The 18,535-nt window shown below is 40.4% G+C and overlaps 1 protein-coding gene across 2 annotated transcripts in view; it reads left to right on the top strand.

The window, feature by feature from the left end:
- Window positions 1-284: 284 nt before the first annotated feature.
- pex14 (peroxisomal biogenesis factor 14) overlaps window positions 285-18,535 on the top strand; it is a 335,420-nt gene continuing 317,169 nt past the window's right edge. The window contains exon 1 of one of the 2 annotated variants that reach the window (XM_059952238.1): window positions 285-409. In XM_059952238.1, coding sequence (XP_059808221.1) covers window positions 377-409 — 33 coding nt within the window. In that variant the 5' untranslated portion in view covers window positions 285-376. The remainder of the gene's footprint in view (window positions 410-18,535) is intronic. The other variant, XM_059952239.1, reaches the window with a different exon arrangement.

Here is an 18,535-nt window from a genome sequence, read left to right as displayed (position 1 = left end):
CACGTCTCCGTTTGGCAATTTTTCTTTTACGCACAAACCGCCGGAAAGTCCTCCAGTACCTTTTTAAACTTAAACCATTTTGATAAATCATTGCAAAACGTATTGTTTCTATGGATTTTTAGGATGGAAGGATGTAGAACTACAACTCCCAGAATGCTCGTGTTGCTTATTTCGTATAATTTTCCCTTCCATGATTTAAAAAAAAACCCAAATATAGATAAGATAATCTAATAATCATTGCATGAAATAAATTTTTAATTAATAGATCGTTTGAAGCGGGGGAGATCGGCCGACGAGATCCGGGATCGATTCGCTGTGCTTTGAGCGGGAAAGCGACAGGTGGAACGACTGCGATCGATTGCTCGAGTCGGTAAAGATGGTCGCCACGGAGCAGGCAGAGCAGCGGCAGGTAGGGGCTGCCGTTTCTATTTGAGCGGGGCACAGGAGATTCACTCCAACTCCACGCAGTGGCACCTGTTGGAACTGGTGTACTGCTTCGAGTGCCAGTGGGTTGTGGCACAGCGAGGTCCGGTGGAGCCCTGTTGACCTAGTGGTGGTGGACAGAGGAGGGTGGGAGGAGGAGCGATTGGGAACTCATCCCTCTCCGCGGGGTCTCCCCCAACCTCCCGCACTCGTTTTCCCTGGGGTATCTTCCCCTCTCTTGCCTTCTTCGGATTCTCTTACCAACCTTCCCTCTCCCGCTCTCATAGGGGTCCCCACCCCCTTTTTCCAGGGATGTCCTCCTCCGAACTCTCACCCTCCTCCCAACTGTGCCTTTCCCATCTTCCCTCAATCTCCCCTCACTCGCTTTCCTCTGGGGTATTTCCCTATCCCCCTTACTTACTTTCCCTGGATGCCCCCCTCACCTTTACCAGACTGTCCGAACACGACTCCCCCTCTCTCTTGTTACTTCAAAGACTGCTTCAACGGTTTAAGAAATGTATTTATGCTCATGATTCTCAGAAGGTTGGGGGGGCATAGTTAACGAAACTGCTATTGCAGCGCTAGGGACCTAGGAATTTGTGTCTCTGTGGAATTTGTATGTTCTAGTAATCGAGTGTCCCTCTCCCGTTCTGTTTTCTTTTCACGTTCCAAAATCTCCCAAGTTTGACTGCTATAAATTGTTTTCAGTGTATGGGTAACTGGTACAAAATATGGGGAGAATTAAAATTAGATTAATACGATTGGTTTAAATTGATGGTTGTTGTGAACTGAAAGGGCTGCAGGACTTGTTTCTGTGCTTTATCTCAATCTGATTTTATAATTTGTTTCTTTGTTATCTTAAACCCTGACTCCTAATTCTTAATTCTGCTGCAAGAAATATTTTGAATTTGAATTGTTTCTCACATTTCTAAGCTTAGGGTGATACATTGGATGCTGTCCAACCTTTCCCTCTAAGACAGCTGGCTCACTCCAGCAATTAGTTCAATCAAACTTTTTTTGATTTGTAATAAATATATTAGCATTTTTCCTTACAAAGGAGCCTTTTATTGTGCATAATAAAACAGTCATGGTCTCCCTGATATATATTTAAACAATGATGGACCTACTTTGTGCATTCAATTTCCTAGTAATAAATTGTAGCATTCCTTTTGTCATCATTATGTGCCATGTTGTATGATATGGGTGATCATATTCTCATGACTGCGATTGCTCTTAGCAAATTTTTCTACAGAAATGGTTTGCCATTGCTGCCTCCTGGGCAGTATCTTTACAGGATCCCAGCCTCTATCGATATTCTTCGGAGATTGCCTGCCTGGTGTCAGTGGTCACATAACCAGGCCTTGTGATATACACCGGCTGCTCATACAACCATCCACCACCTGCTCCAATGGTTTCACATGGCCCTGATTGGAGGGCTAGGCAGGTGTCCCACCTTGCCCAAGCGTGGCCTGCAGGCTAATGGAGAGAAGGAGTGCCTTGCACCTCCTTTGGTAGAGACATATCTCCACCCTGCCACCTCTTTAGCTTGTCTTAAGTTTTTTGTTCTATGTACATTAAGCATTTTGTATGGTGTATTAGGACAATTACTTGCCTTCTCTGAGCTCCAATTGTAACTTCAATCTCACATTCCATTCTATCAGCAGGAATCATTAGACTTGAAAGTATTCAATAACTGCTTTAAGTTTCAAGAGCACGTCTTTGAGAAGCAGCTAAACCCAGAGGATATACCTGCTGTTCTGGTCAATATTTATTCATAATGTTTTTTTGTGATTTGCTGTGCACAAGTTATTAGTTTTTGTCTTAGCATGATGATTACCATTCATAAAGTACTTCAATACCTCTGAAAGGCTTTTGGATGTCCTGATGGGATTCGAAAGGTGTTTTGTACATGCATGTTGATTTCTGTTGAAAATTTGATCCATCGATGTATTTTTGTTTATGGGCACTGTTATCTTCTCACACTATGTGGGTGATGATGACAGAATCTTGTCCAAGATCCAGGATCGTTTAATGCCATTTCCAGTACACAAGTGTGAAGAAGAACAAAATTATTGTTACTCTGGATCAGATGCAGTACAAAAACAAGAGCACAATAAGAAAATAACAATAAGTATAACTATGTAAGTAAGCTTGTATACATAGGTTAATTGTATGTACATAAAAGTGATACTAGGCCAAGGGTGTCTGTACATAAGGTGGCTCTAACAGGATATGATAAAATAGTGGTGGTGGTTAACCTCCCTGAAGGGGAAACATTAATGTCCTAACTTTTTTTTTTTGAAGACAATTTTACTCTTTAATAACACTACTGAATTCTGTTTCACTGTCAGTATTGTTAACTGGTAGGATGCATATATGACAAGTAAAATTAGGTTGTATATTCAGGCAGTTTGTTAGCTTCCTGTGACTGGTAACAACTAGTTTCTGATTGGAATTCAAATTTCTTTGAAGAATTAAAATTGTGAAGAAACAAAATAACATAGCAAATACTTGAGGTTTATGTGCATTGTTTTGGAATAATATTAAACTTTATGCTGAGGGTTTAAAGTTCTTTAATTTTGAGTTCTTCTACCCAGAAATTGTATTTTGTTTATGTTGTGCAATTTTGTACAAGATTTAGAGGGGTGCGTGATGCTAAAAGCAATAGGCTTAATAACCCTGGTTTAACACTTTTTAAGTAGATTGATGTGTGCAAGTCTCCCTGCCCTCATTCTGAGAACTTTCTAAAGGAGCACCATCAAATGGCCTCTCTGGCTGCATCGTTGCATAGAAGCTCCAAGTCATTGGACTTGAAGCCCCTACAGAGGATAGTAAAAAGTGCCCAGAGGATCACTGGGGTCTCTCTCCCTCCATTTGTGACATTTACCTGGAGTGTTGCTTACTAAGGGTCTGAAGCATTATTGAGGATTCCTACATCCATCCCATAATCTCTTTGACCCATGACTGTCAGGAAGGAGGTACAGGAACAGCAAGACTAGGACTGCCAAAATGAATAACAGCTTGTGCCCTCAGGCTGTGAGACTAATGAATACCTTGCCACCACCAAGGTTTCGTCCCAGGACAGCGAGCTGTTTGTCTGTGCTGTGCACTTTACATGCATCTTAAATTATATTTTATTAACTTATTTGTGTTAATACTTTGGTTTATGTGCTGTATGTGATATGTATTATGAATACACTGTGGTGCAGAAGAACATTGCTTTTTTGTTGTATATATACAGTCAGGTGACAATAAACTTGAACTTAATGTGAAACAGTGAATGAATTAAGTCAGTGAGTTACTCTTGAGCATATTCTCTGCTCATTGTGCTTTGTCCCAGAAAATCCTTGGGCTGTGAAACTCTTCTATTTTAAGAAAAGCAGTACTGTTCTAGCCTAATTCTAGCTCAGTTTCTGAATAAATAATCCCTTTTCAGTCAGCAGTAGTTTTTAGTTTATATTTTATATTGACCCTGCATTTAAAGCTTATTTGAAACTCTTAGTTTAAATGCTGGTTTGATTTTAACATTTAAGAGAAATTTGCAGTGGTACATCAATGGGAGGGATATGGAGGGCTATGGCCCAGATGCAAGTTGATAGGACTAGACACATTATTAGTTCAGCACAGACTAAAGGGGCCAAACTGTCCCATGGCTTTATAATTTACTAACTGTAATAAATAATTTTGTTGTGATTCTCCTCAATAACTGCTTCCGTAATTGAAAATTCTGTCAGGAAGCAAGCTATGTTGAGATCTCTCTGTAGTCAATATGGGAAAGTCCTCGTGGTATCTGCTGTAGCAATGTGGTATGTAAAGTGTGGCTTTCCAGATATTCCAGTCCATCATGCAGACCAGCCTCCTTTTCATTGTCTCTGTCTACACTTCCTGCTGCCTTGGGATAGTAGTTAACCTAATCAAAGACCTCTTGTGTCTTATGTATTCTCTATTCTCCCATTGGGATGAAGATCCAAAAGCTTGAAGCACTAATCACCGGATTAAATGACTGCCTCTGTTCTGCTATTGTGAATGAATCTCTAATACATTAAAGATGAATTTATGATTATCTTTTCTACCTTGTTATGGCTTTGGCACTTTATTTGTTTACCAGCTGTCTGCATTTTCTGTAGCTGCAACACTATATTCTGCATTTTGTTCTCCTTTTATTAACAATATACAGTATTTGGGAATGGAATGATCTGCTCAGGTTCATGATAATAGTAAATCAAACTAATTGAATGTCATGTGTACTGTTGTATAGTGAGTCCATTTGATGGCATGTAAATTTTTTGTAGTAGCTTGGATGGAATAGGGTATGCAGAAAAGGTAGACCACGTGCCCCAACTACTCCATGAGTCAAGACTAGTGTTTAGCACAACATTGTTACGGCTTGGAGCATCCAGAGTTCAAATTCCAGCACCATCTGTAAGGCATCTGTATGTTTTCCTCGTGACTGCTTGGGTTTCCTTACACAGTCCAAAAGCGTACCAGTCAGTAGGTTAATTGGTCATCATAAATTGTCCTGTGATTAGGCCAGGGTTAATTTGGTGGGTTGCTGAGCAATGTGGCTCATTGGAACAGAATGAGCCTGTTCCATGTTGTGTCTAGTCTTCACCCATGCCTCCTCATTTTATCTATTGGATTTTGCCCTCTTTTGTGCATGTATTTAAATGTATTGACTTGTATGTGCAGTTTGTATGTTATAAGCTCTTAATTTATTGTTGTGTTATTTATTATTATTGACCTTTTAAACTAATTGTCATTGTTTAGGTCATCTTTGAACACATTATACTTGCTGTTGGCATTTACACAGTAGTGCAAAGAGGTTGCTGGCTGGATCACATGCTCCTTTGAAGCTTAATAGTGCTGTACAATGGTTGATAATGGGCAGAGGCTTTGCAGCCTATTGACTCCAGGCATCTCTCTGCAATAGCTGCTCCTGCTCCCTTGCCCTCTCCCTGTAGTTCTGCAGTTTTTTTTCCAGCTCTTAAGCGCAGCAGTTGATTTTGCTATTTCTACTGCCCCTCACTACTACCACTAATGTATTTTTTTGAAACAAAAGTCGGCATACGTTAAAACTCTGACAATCTGTTATGTAACTATTGAGAAATCCTACCCATCTCAACATTACCCAGATACTGATTCCTTCTTTTATCACATCAGGGCATGTTTCTTTGAAACTCACTGAGTTCTGTTGCCCATGCTCCTTTTAAGCTTAGCAAGTTCTTTGGAAAATGTATTATTCTGCGAGGGGTGATTTGATAAGTTTGTGGCCTAAGGTAAAAGGAGTCAATTTTAGAAAACCTAGCATGTTTATTTTTCACCCTCCCCTAGTGTTGCCACCATGTCCTCGTGGACCTCCTTGGGTGATAAGCCCTTGAGGCCGAGGTAGCAGATGACTAATGTCCATTTTTTTCAGACGGTGCTTACTTGCAATTTTCAATTATCTGAAACAGAAATACCACAAAAGTTATTAACTTCAAACTTTCTGCATAATCACTCAGAGATGAACTGTATGTGCATGTAATGAGAGCTGTATAACATCTCCTTCTACCTTAGGCCACGAACTTATCAATCACCCCTGCTGTGGACCACTTCTGGAGGTCCAAGATGCCGACTTCTACAAAGAAGGGATCCGTATGCTCCACGACCGCTGGACTAACTGTGTAAATGTAGGAGGGGACTATGTTGAAAAATAAAAACTAGGTTTTCTAAAATTGAGTCCGTCTACCTTAGACCACAAACTTATCAGTCACCCCTCGTACTAGGTAAAATCTTAAAAAATACTGAGTATGTTAGAATATTAATAGAATAATGAAGTTTTTGATATCTGCTTTCTTTCTGGCATTTACAGAAAAATAACAAAATATAATAGAATTTATGAAAAGCTATGCATACTCAAAGACTGAAATATAACCAATGTGCAAAAGAAGACAAATTGTGCATATAAAAAAAGTTGCACTGATTCTTTGAGCTCTTGATCCACCAATCTGATTTTGCCCCCCCATCTACCTTTTATACCCTTCATGTTTTTAAATAAAGCCATCAAATTTTCTGGCAAAGGAGAGCAAACCCATTTCTTCCACTTAAGCTACATTCCTAAACTTCCTTATGTTGAATCACTTTGATAAATTTCCTTTTATACCACTTCAAGCTCTTTGTCTTTCCTAAAAATCATTCATGCATATGTGCTGTGCCATATGATGTGGGTGATCATGGTCTTTCTGTGACCATGGTTGTTCTCAGCAAATTTTCCTACAGAAGTGGTTTGCTATTGCCTTCTTCTGAAGAGTGTCTTTACAAGATGGGTGACCCCAGCCATTATCAATACTCTTCAGAGGTTGTCAGCCTGGCATCACTGGTCGCATAACCAGGACTTGTGATATGCACCAGCTGCTCATATGACCATCAGCCACCTGCTCTTATGGGTTCTTGTGACCCCCGATCGAGGGGCTGAGCAAGTGTTACAGTTTGCCCATGGGTGACTTGCACACTAGCAGAGGGAAAGTGTGCCTTACACTTCGTTTGGTAGAGACCATATCTCCGCCCCACCACCCAAAGAAGTAACGTAGGGTGAAGATAAAGGTAGGAGCACACAGAAAAGAATAGCATAAGCCATGATAGCACTAGCTCTTTAAAAAAAATGAATTACAGAATGGGATTCATTTCTACTCTTTAAAATGAAGGAAATGAATGCAAGAAGACAGTCTTAGAAGGATGGAAAAAGCTATGTGATATTATTTAATTTTTATCTCTAATTAAATTATCCAGCAATGCATGAACCATCATGGATAAGGTGGATTGCTTAGAATATATTAGTAATTTGCAGGAAATAACGTTTTGGTGTACAAGATGCACATTTCTCAGCATTAAGCTTTACCTGACATTTAAGAAATTAATTCCATTGCTCTGTTTAAAGTTTTTGACCTCTTATCATCCTCCACAGTTGACCATATCTTTGTTTTTTTGATATTTGAAAATGTGATGTGTACCCTCAGTTGAAATTATTCAGGAAAGGCAGTAATCCTCGTATTGACCCTGGGGACCTCTGCTGTACAGTTTCCTTCAATCTGAAAAAAGCACTATTTCACTCCAATTATTTCTACTAAAGCAGTTAGTTCATTCTCCCAAAGCGCACTGTATTTCTGGAATCTCTGTCCTTGAGGGTGGTGGAAGCCTATCATTAGATAATTCAGTGTGGAGGTAAATAGTTTAATGATTGAGAAGCTGGGTATGATGGGTAACTTGCTCAGAAGAGTTGAGGCCAGTTTCGGTCACCTATGATCTTATTCAATGATGAGGTAGGTTTGAGTGGCCTGGTGGCCAACTCTTGTTCCAATTTTCTTATGTTCTTTTATTACAAGGTCTTTGATGGCAAGCTCTTATAAATGCCTTTTTAAATGCCTTTTATGAGTTTATATATCAGTTGCATTTCCCTTGATCCTCAGTGTTACTCCACCAAAAATCTCTGGAATTTCAATATGATTTTGCCTTTAACAAACAATTGCTGCCTTTTTTAAATCCAGGGTTTCCCTATGTTTTTTATGCCATGGGCCCCTACCATTAACTGAGGGGTCCATGGACCCCAGGTTGGGAACCCCTGATCTAATCTCTCTATGAGCATTCAAGTTACCACCAAATCTGTCCCAGATTTATTAATCTGTAACCAGTGAATGACCGGTCTAGAGTTTATGACTTTATTTCTGCAGCCTTTTACTTCTGAACCAAGATGCTATATTAATAATTTTCCAATTGAGCCAATTCAGGATTGGGTTTATGATAACCATATAACAATTACAGCACGGAAACAGGCCATCTCGGCCCTTCTAGTCTGTGCCGTACAGTTACTCTCAGCTAGTCCCACCTACCTGCACTCAGCCCATAACCCTCCATTCCTTTCCTGTCCATATACCTATCCAATTTTTTTTTAAATGACAAAATTGAACCTGCCTCTATCACTTCTACTGGAAGCTCGTTCCACACAGCTACTACTCTCTGAGTAAAGAAGGTCCCCCTTGTGTTACCCCTAAACTTTTGCCCCTTAACTCTTAATTCATGTCCTCTTGTTTGAATCTCCCCTACTCTCAATGGAAAAAGCCTATCCACATCAACTCTATCTATCCCCCTCATAATTTTAAATACCTTTATCCAGTCCCCCCTCAACCTTCTACGCTCCAAAGAATAAAGACCTAACTTATTCAACCTTTCCCTGTAACTTAGATGCTGAAACCCAGGTAACATTTTAGTAAATCTCTTCTGTACTCTCTCTATTTTGTTGACATCTTTCCTTTAATTCGGTGACCAGATCTGTACACAATACTCCAAATTTGGCCTCATCAATGCCTTTTACAATTTTAACATTATATCCCAACTCCTATACTCAATGCTCTGATTTATAAAGGCCAGCTTACCAAAAGCTTTCTTCACCACCCTATCCACATGAGATTCCACCTTCAGGGAACTATGCACCATTATTCCTAGATCACTCTGTTCTACTGCATTCCTCAGTGCCCTACCATTTACCATGTATGTCCTATTTTGTCTATTCCTACCAAGATGTAGCACCTTACGCTTATCAGCATTAAACTCCATCTGCCGTCGTTCAGCCCACTCTTCTAACTGGCCTAAATCTCTCTGCAAGCTTTGAAAACCTACTTTATTATCCACAACGCTACCTATCTTAGTATTATCTGCATACTTACTAATCCAATTTACCACCCCATCATCCAGATCATTAGTGTATATGACAAACACTGACATCATGAAATTTGTTGTTTTATGGCAACAGTAGAGTGCAAGATTTCTATGGAGGGAAGTGAACAGTTTGGGCTGAGACTCTTCCTTTTGTTTCCCTCCTCCTGTTTTCCCTCATTTCTGTGACCCTTTCACTTCTTTTCCCTTTCCCGTCCTTGCAACCTGCCCATCATCTTCTGGTTCTCCACCTCCTTCCCTTTATTCCATAGCCTACTGACCTCTCCTGTCAGATTCCTCCTTCAGCATTTTGTCTCTTCCATGAATCAACTAGCTTCTTGCATTGTTCCCTTTAAGCCCCCCTCTCACCCACTTGCCTTCCCTCAACCCCCACTTGGACTCGCCTATTGCCAGCTAGCTTGTGCTCTTCCCGCAGCCCTCCTACTTCTGCCCTCTTCTTTTCCGGTCCTGATGATTCTCAGCCTAAAACATTGGTTCATTTCCCTCCATAGATACAGTCTGAATTTCTGTGGCGTTTCTCCAGTATTTTGTGTGTATCGTAGAAATTTGCAAGAATTTTTGTTACCTTACCAAATTTCCTCAAGTTTCTATCATAGTAGCACCACTGGTACCCCTTCTTCATGAGTCCATCAATACGTTAAACCTAAGATAGATCTTCTGAGATGTTGATGCCCAAGAACTTGAAGCTGTTTGCCCTGTCCTACCACTGACCACTTGATGAGGACTGATGTGTGTTCTCCTGATGTCCAGCATCAATTCCTTTTGTCTTGGTGATTTTGAGTGCGCGGTTGTTGTTGAAACACCTTTCAACCAACCGGTCTATCTCACTCCTGTACGCCTCCTCACCATCTGAGATTCTGCCAACAGTAGTGGTGTCAATACAGATCTGTAGATGCCATATGAGCTGAGTAATGAATGTTGACAGAGTAGAGGAGTGGGCTAAGTGCGCATTCTTGGGATGCACCTGTGTTAATTGTCATTGAGGGGGAGATGCTGTTACTGATTTGCACTGACATTTGCAGAGGCCCAGCTTGTTGTTTAGTACAAGGTAGTCACTCAGTGGCTGGCATAGTCAGAGTGGGCCGAAGGTTTTATTTTATTCCTCTGAACCTGATACCTGTCTTGAATCTCGAGCAACACACACAAAATATTGGAGGAACTTAGCAGGCCAGGCAGCATCTGTGGAAAAGAGTTTAGTCGACATTTTGGGGTGTGGCCCTTCAGCAGGGCACTGAATCGCTAGAGCAGGGGTTTCCAAACATATTTATGCCATGGACTAATACCATTAAGCAAGAAGTCTGGACCCCAGGTTGGAAACCTCTGTTCTAGGTACTTGGAAGATTCTGGGCTGAACTTCAGTAGATTTCTTATTTCTTTCCCTCAGCAAGACAGAGCAGCTTAGTTTTTTTAGTACTTCCTCTATCAATATTTAGCCCATCCAAGATCTTAGTTACAGCTTCCTTTGCCAAGACTCTTGCGCCATCCTCCTTGCTGCTGCCATTCTTGCCAGAGGGACCTTTTGGAGCTCTGAATTGCCGAACCTGGCAGAGAACTCTGGGGAGGAGTTAGAAGGCAGGCTGGAGTCTTGAGCTTCCACTGTGTGCTCGAAGGCCATCAACATGTTCGGGTGATGAAGGATGTCTGTGGATGTCAGGCTGTCCCAGGTCAAAGGGTCTTGGGATCTGATGTCCTTGCGAGCAGGAGGCATGAGGGCCAGTGAGATGGCAGGGCAGGAGAAAAGGAGAGACTTGTTTTGCTGTTGTTGCTCTTTGCATTCTGTGTTGTTTAGCCGAGCATTGTGGGCATGCTATGTTGGTGCTGGAATGTGTGGTGAACCTTGCAAGCTGCTCAGGTTGTGTTGGTTAATGCAAATGGGACATTTCACTGTATGTTTCAATGTACCTGTGATAAATAAATGAATCTGAACTGGCAGGAGACTGCAGAAGGACTGCATAATACCTTGGACTGTGGGGACATTCGTATGGGTCACTCCAGGAATTGGTGTGCTGCTTTATTTGATGGAGACCAGACGTGTATAAAGCACATCATGTGTACATCAAGTACGTTCCTTTTGATTTGTCAGTTTTTCATTTTCAGTACCATCCCTGCGGAGATGCAGCCCAAAGATATTTGCTTTTTTAAAATAACCTCCATTTCTCTCAGTGATTTCAACATGTATATCCCTAGATTAATTTGCTCATGTACTCCATTTTAATTTCTATTTGAACTCTTACTTTCCTATCAATTTATGCCACAAAAGAACTTTGAATATCTATTTTGAAATATTTACTTGTATAATGGTGTTCCCTAGAAACTTATCACAGATTGATTTTTAAGCTAAAATAGCTTTGATTTGGAAGCTAAAGCTAAAATATCTTTGACATCGTATCCCTTTTACACTGCAATTTGAATTATATTTTATTAACTTATTTATGGTAGAATTTTGTTTTGTGCTTAGTGTTGTGTTTTGTGGGTTCGCCGTGGCCCGGAGGAACGCTGTTTTGTTTGGCTGTATGTATGTACAGTCAGATGACAGTAAATTTGAACTTGGTGTGAGTTTTATAGAAAACCTTTGGACTAGCTGCTAAGGATTGAAGCTGTCAGTGGTCTTCGTAGTTCCATTGCACACAGCACTGTATGAAATTGTGATTTCACAAATTTGAAAAGTAATCCAATTGGACTGTTTAAATGATTGAGGTCCAGACTGAGCAATGAACTAGTGCTGAGGGTTTTATTACAGTTAGAAATTAATGGAAGCTATCAGATTAAATCTTTGCTTTCTTGACCTGGTACTTGAGCCCATGACTGCTTCATATGCCTTACTAATATAATGCTCATTTCTCCCACTTCTCTCCCCACCCCCTCCACCCATCCCAAGGTACATGTATGGATAAGGAAAGAGAACACGGAAATGCTTTATGGATACACGTATATGTATAAGCTGTCTTGTGTATTTATATTTGTTCTGGTTCTTTATTATTGTGTTTTTATTTTTTTGTGCTGCATTGGATCTGGAGTAGCAGTTATTTTGTTCTTCATGCTTGTGTGCTAGAGATGACATTAAACAATCTTGAATTTTCTTTTCATTTGGATGCAATGCTTCTGTGTTTTAACAATTATAAATTTAACAAAGGCTGTAAAATATTTTATTCCACATCACACATTGATGTTAGAACTTTCAGGTATGTCCAGATTATCATGCTGTGGTGTTACCTGTGTGTTCACAGAGCTGTCTTGTGGAGTGCTGGGTGCTTGTGTTCTTGCTGAATGGCATATGGGCATCTTGAATTTCTGGTTTTCTTCAAATTTGAAGAGTAGTGATTTGCCTACCAATGAGGCAAAATATATATTTTTAAGAAAAACCCTTTGGAAATTGTACAGAGCGGCTATGAGGGATTGCACGGCAGAACAAATTTCTAGGTAAATTTTATTATTGAAGTGTGTGTGTGTAATATTTATATGTATGTATATAACAAGAACATGAGATAGTGAGACCATTGGTTGTGGGAACATTTCAATGGATGGGTAAGTGAGTGTAGTTATCCCCTTTTGTTCAAAAGTGTGGTTGAGGGGTGGTAACTGTTTTAGAACCTGGTGGTGAGTCCTGAGGCTCTTGTACCTTCTACCTGATGCATCAGTGGGGGGGGGGGGGAAGAGCATGGCCTTGGGTGGTGAGGATCTCTGACTGGTGTTGCTTTCCTATGACAGCGTTTCATGTAGGCGTGCTTGATGGTTGGGAGGGCTTTACCTGTGTTGTTCTGGGCTGAATCCAGTACCTTTTGCAGGATTTTTTTTGTTCAAAGGCATTGGTGTTTCAGTAGCAGTCTGTGATGCAGCTAGTCAATACACCTTCCACTACACGTCTTTTGAAATTTGTCAAAGTCATGCTGAATCTCCACAGACTCCTAAGGAAGTAGTGATGTCGCTGTGCTTTCTTCACATTTGCACTTGTGTACTGGGTCCAGGACAGATCCTCTGAAATAGTAATACCCAAAAATTTAAAGTTGCTAACCCTTTCCAGCTCTGATCCTCTGATGAGGACTGGATCATGGACCTTTGGTTTCCCTCTCCTGAAGCCTACAATCAGTTCCTTGGTCTTGTTGACATTGAGTGAGCGGTTGTTGTTATTACAGAACTCAGCCACATTTTCAATCTCCCTCCTGCATGCTGATTCATCACTACCTTTGAATTGCTCACAACAGTGGTGTCATCAGCAAACTTGAATATGGTGTTGGAGCTGTGTTTAGCTACACAGTTGGATTAACTGTTTCTATGACTGGTTTCATAGGTCTTTTCTAGTCGGACAGTGATATTGAATTTTTCAGAGAGGTTGAGAGACATGAAGGTTAGTTACAGAATAGAAGCCTTTGAGATGCTTATTTATGAACCTAGCTTAGAAGCAAAATCTTCAGATTGTAAGGAACTTAAGGGAAAGGACATTGCTATTTCAAAGCAACACAAAATGCTGGAGGAACTCAGTAGGTCAGGCAGCATCTAAAGGAAAAGAGTAAACAGTCGACATTTTGGGCTGAGACCCATCATCAGGACTGGGAAGGAAGGAGGAAGAAGCCCAAGTAAAAGGGAAGAGGAGAACATAAATTCTCTGAGTGGTATAATTCCACAGGTTTTATGTTGCTTGGTGCAAGTTTTCCAACTAAATGTGGGAGTGAACATAAATATTTACTTTTTCGGCCTTCAAATGACCAGCAGGGATTAGAGATCAGGAAGTCAGGATCATGAATCTTGATGGAATTTTATTCTTATTAGCCTTCAGGCAGCAAAGTCCGAATGTGCTGCATCAGTTGAGACTCCTAGGAGATGTCAAACATCCAGTGAGTGAGTTTAGACTGCTCGTGGACAGTATTAATTAATTACCCATGTGGTAATAAACACAGGTGCCTTGATAGTGTAGCAGTTACATTTCATGACTTTCTGGAGTTCAATTCTGTTGTTGTCTATAAGGAGTTTGTATGTTCTGTCCATGAGCTGCATGTGGTTGCTCCCACTGTCCAAAGATGTACAGATTAGTAGGTTAATTGCTTATTGTAAGTTGTCCTGTGATTAGGTGAGTGTTAAATAGGTTGGTTGCTCTGCGATGCAGCTTGTTGGGCTGGAAGCGCCTGTCCCATACTGCATCTGCAATAAAAAGTTGAATGTCATTGGCTATTTGAACAAGGTCATTTGATTCCAAACAATTGGTTTATTAATCATTACAGAATGTTTCTCTGGTCCTTCCTGCTCGTTGCCCTGTCCCAGCCCCCTTCCCACTCTCCGTTCACAATAGAGATCCATTTCAGAATCAGGTTTATCATTACTCTTTTTTCTGTCATCATTTCTTTTTAATGCAGCAGTGCAGTGCAATATGTAAAATTACTGCAGTAATGTGCAGAAGTCTTAGGCACTGTAGTTATGTACAATTGCAAGAAAAAGTTTGTGAACCCTTTTCCATTACCTGGTTTTCTGCATTAATTGCTCATTAAATGTGGTCTGATCTTCATCTAAGCACAATACTGTAATAGACAAACACAATCTGCCTAAACTAATAACACAAATAATTGTAACTCTTGACAATACTGAGTGCATCAACTAAACAACCAGTCTAGGTTTAAAAAAAAAGCATGTGGTAATGTCTTCTACAAAAGCTATTTGGAGTCAATTAATGAGATAAGATTGGAGGTGTGGGTTGTAGAGGTGTCCTGCCCTATATTTAAAAAAAAGCCACACAAAGTCAGGTTACTGCAGAACCTGCTCTTAAGAAAGATCTGTTTATGTGCACCATGCCTCAATCAAAACAACTTTCAAAGGACCTTAGAAGAAGAATTGTAGAGATGCATCAAGTTGGAAAAGGTTACAAAAGCATTTCTAAAGACTTGAATGTTCATCAGTCTACAGTAAGAGAAATTGTCTACGAAAAGAGGAAATTCAGTCCTGTTGCTAGGAGTTGGGCATCTTGCAAGAGCACAACGTGTAATGCTGAAGGAGATGAGAAAAAACCCAAGGGTAACAGCAAAAGACCTGCAGAAATCTCTAGAACTTGCTCAAGTTTCTGTTCATGCATCCACTATAAGAAAACCACTGAACAAGAATGGTGTTAATGGAAGAACACCATGGAGGAAACTACTGCTCTCCAAAAAAAAAACATTGCTGCAAGTCTCAAGTTTACAAAAGACCAGCTGGATGCTCCACAACACTTCTGGGACAATGTTCTGTGGACAGATGAGACAAAAGTTGAACTTGGCTGAAAAACACATTCAGATCTCTTACTATCTTTCCTTTTGGTTAGTCCTGACGAAGGGTCTCAGCCCGAAACATCGACAGTGCTTCTCCCTATAGATGCTGCCTGGCCTGCTGTGTTCCACCAGCATTTTGTGTGTGTTGTTGTTTGAAATACACATTGCTGTGTTTGGAGGGAAAAGGGCACTGCACACCAATACCAAAACCTCATCCAACTGTGAAACGTGGTGGAAGGAGCATCGTGGTTTGGGGCTGCTTTGCCTCAGGGCCTGGACAGCTTGCAGTTGTTGAGGGAGCAATGAATTCAAAATTGTATCAGGATATTTTACAGGAAAATGTCAGGGTAGTGGTCCATCACCTAAAGCTGAATATAAGTTGGATGATGCAACAAGACAATGATCCAAAACACAAGCAAATCAACAACAGAAAATCAACAATGGAATGGCATAAAAAGAAGAAAAATTGTGCTTTGGAAAAGCCATGTCAGAATCCAGACTCTAAGCCCATTGAGATGCTGTGGCGTGACCTGAAGAGGGCTGTACACGCAAGATATCCCAGAAATACTGATTAATTGAAACAGTTCTGTTTGGAGGAATGGTAGAAAATTCCTTTTCACCATTGTGTAAGTCTGATCAGTGGCTCCAGGTAATGTTTGATGGAGGTTATTGCTGCTGAATGATAATCTCCCAGTTATTTAATATAAGGGTTCATAAATTTTTTCTAGTCTGGACTGTGAATGATTAAACAATGTGTTCAATAAAGACATGAAAAGTACAATTGTGTTTTATTATTTAAGGCATATTACATTTGTCTCTTGTTGTGACTTAAATGAAGATCAGACCATATTTTATGAGTAATTAATGCAGAAAACCAGATATTTGCAAATCGTTCACAAACTTTTTCTTGTAATTGTCTGTGCGTAAGACTTTTGCGCAGTACTGAACATGGAAGTGTTGATGAAGGGCCTTGGCCTGAAATCTTGACTGTTTACTTTTTTCCATAGATGCTGGCTGGCCTACTAAGTTCCTCCGACATTTTGTGTGTTGCTTGGATTTCCAGCATCTGCAGATTTTATCATGTTTGCTATTTAGCTCTATGGTGGCTTCAAGTAATGGTGGGTTGAAGAACCTTCTCCTGTGCCTTACTTTCTAATGCTCCACCTCAGAAACCATCAATGTGAAATGTTGTGGAATTAATGCACTACGTACTCAGTTATACGTTTGAGGCTATTGTCATTTGTGCCAAATTATTTTAATCTTGTGACTTTGTCTTGTAACTATTTTGGAAGTTTCAGAGCCATGCCAGGAAACTGCAGACAATTTAGGTTATTCTGACTTGCAATTCAGAACTTTGAAACAGTGTTCTGACCTGGAGGATTTGGCAATAACTCATAGCAGTAGGGTCATATTTCACTAACCTGGAATGACAGAGGTCTAAAGCTTTTAAAGTTAGATATTATACCATAAGACAGAGGCAGAATTACACCATTCAGTGCATCATGTCTGCTGTGCCATTTCATCCTGATTATCCCTATCAATACCATTTTCCTGCTTTCTCTCTGTAACCTTTGTTGTTACTAATCAAGAACCTATCAACTTCCGCTTTAAATATAAATTCAAAGTTCAGGATTGTTTAATGTAATTTCCAGTACATGAGTGTAAATGAGAATGAAACATTTGTTAATCCAGATCAAATGAAGCACAAAAAAGAACGTAATAATAAAAAAAACACAAACATAAGTACATAAGATAATTTATATACATGCTATGTCAATGAAGTGACGCAGGGCACAGGAGTGTCTGTACATAAGGTGATTCTGACAGTAAATGATAAAGTAATGGTGGGGGGAAGTGGTCGGGTGGGTTGGTGGGTGGAGGTGTCAACCAGCCTCGCTGCTTGGGGAAAGTAACTGCTTTTTGGTCTGAAGGTTCTGGTGTGGCTGTTGCAAAGCCTCCTCCCTGATGGGAATAGAACAAACAGTCCATGAACAGAGTGGATGGGATCCTACATGTTGTTACTGGCCCTTTTCTGGTACCTTTCTGTGTACGTAGAGCCTTGTTGATGGGTTGGCTGGTGCCACTGATGCATTGGGTGGTTTCTACCAGTTATAGACCCTGCCTGTCTGTTGCAGTGCAGTTTACATACAGTTATGTTCTCTACTGTGCATCTGTAGGTGGATGTGGGTGTCGACGCGCATAATCCAACTCTCTTCAACCTCAAAAAGTAGAGGCGCTGGTGAGCTTTACTGATGATGTAAGATGGGTTCTTGGAACATGAGAGATAGTGTGAGATGTCTGCTCTCTGCTGTTGTGCCACTGATGTAAAGAGGCGTGTGAATGGTGTAAGTTCTCCTGAAATCGATAACCATCTCATTTGTCTTGTTGACATTGAGGAAGAAAGTATTTGCTCGGCACCAGGCCTCATCTTCTCTCTGTAGGTCGTCATATTGTTGTTGATGAGCCCCATCAGTGTCGTGTTATCGGTGGACTTGATGTGACTATTCAGGTGTTTGGCCATATAGTCGTATGTGACCAGAGTGTACAGTAAATACCAAATGACTTGGCCTCCGCAGCCGACTAGCAATGAATTCCACAGATTCGCCACACTCTGGCTAAAGAAACTCTTCCTCATCTCTGTCCTCTGGTCCTAGACGCCCCCCTCATAGGAAACATTTTCTCCATGGATCTTTGGAAGATTTCATGAGGGTAATAACATAGTATGGCCCCTTCAGCCCACGATTGTGTGTCACCCTTTTAAACTGCTCTATATACCCCTTCCCTCCCCCTTCTTTCTTTCATCCTTGACCTCTTAAATGTCCTTGTAATAGGTTGAAAAATAGGCAACTAGTGCTGCTGGGTTTGAAATTGATTTAAAAGCAAGTGCTAAGATTCTCAGATTAGAGGGAACATGCAGCAGGAATCCTTGCTATTTCATGTTTAATTTTTAAATTTAATCTACTAGGAAAATTACCAATTTTTCACACTGTGGTTGAGGTACAAGTAATTAATTTTAGAAGATTTTTAATATTTTGGCTTATTGGAGAAAGCAGGAACAGCAATTTAACATGTATGTTAATGAAATAATTAGTTCAGGTGAAAAATCCCAAGGGAGAGTGAATAAAATGGAACAATAACACATCTTGGCAGAGATTCTAGGTGCTACAATAGAT

The sequence above is a fragment of the Hypanus sabinus genome, chromosome 27 (genome assembly GCF_030144855.1).
Source record: "Hypanus sabinus isolate sHypSab1 chromosome 27, sHypSab1.hap1, whole genome shotgun sequence".
In the NCBI taxonomy this organism is placed as follows: domain Eukaryota; kingdom Metazoa; phylum Chordata; class Chondrichthyes; order Myliobatiformes; family Dasyatidae; genus Hypanus; species Hypanus sabinus.
This window is presented reverse-complemented; position numbering and strand designations above follow the sequence as displayed.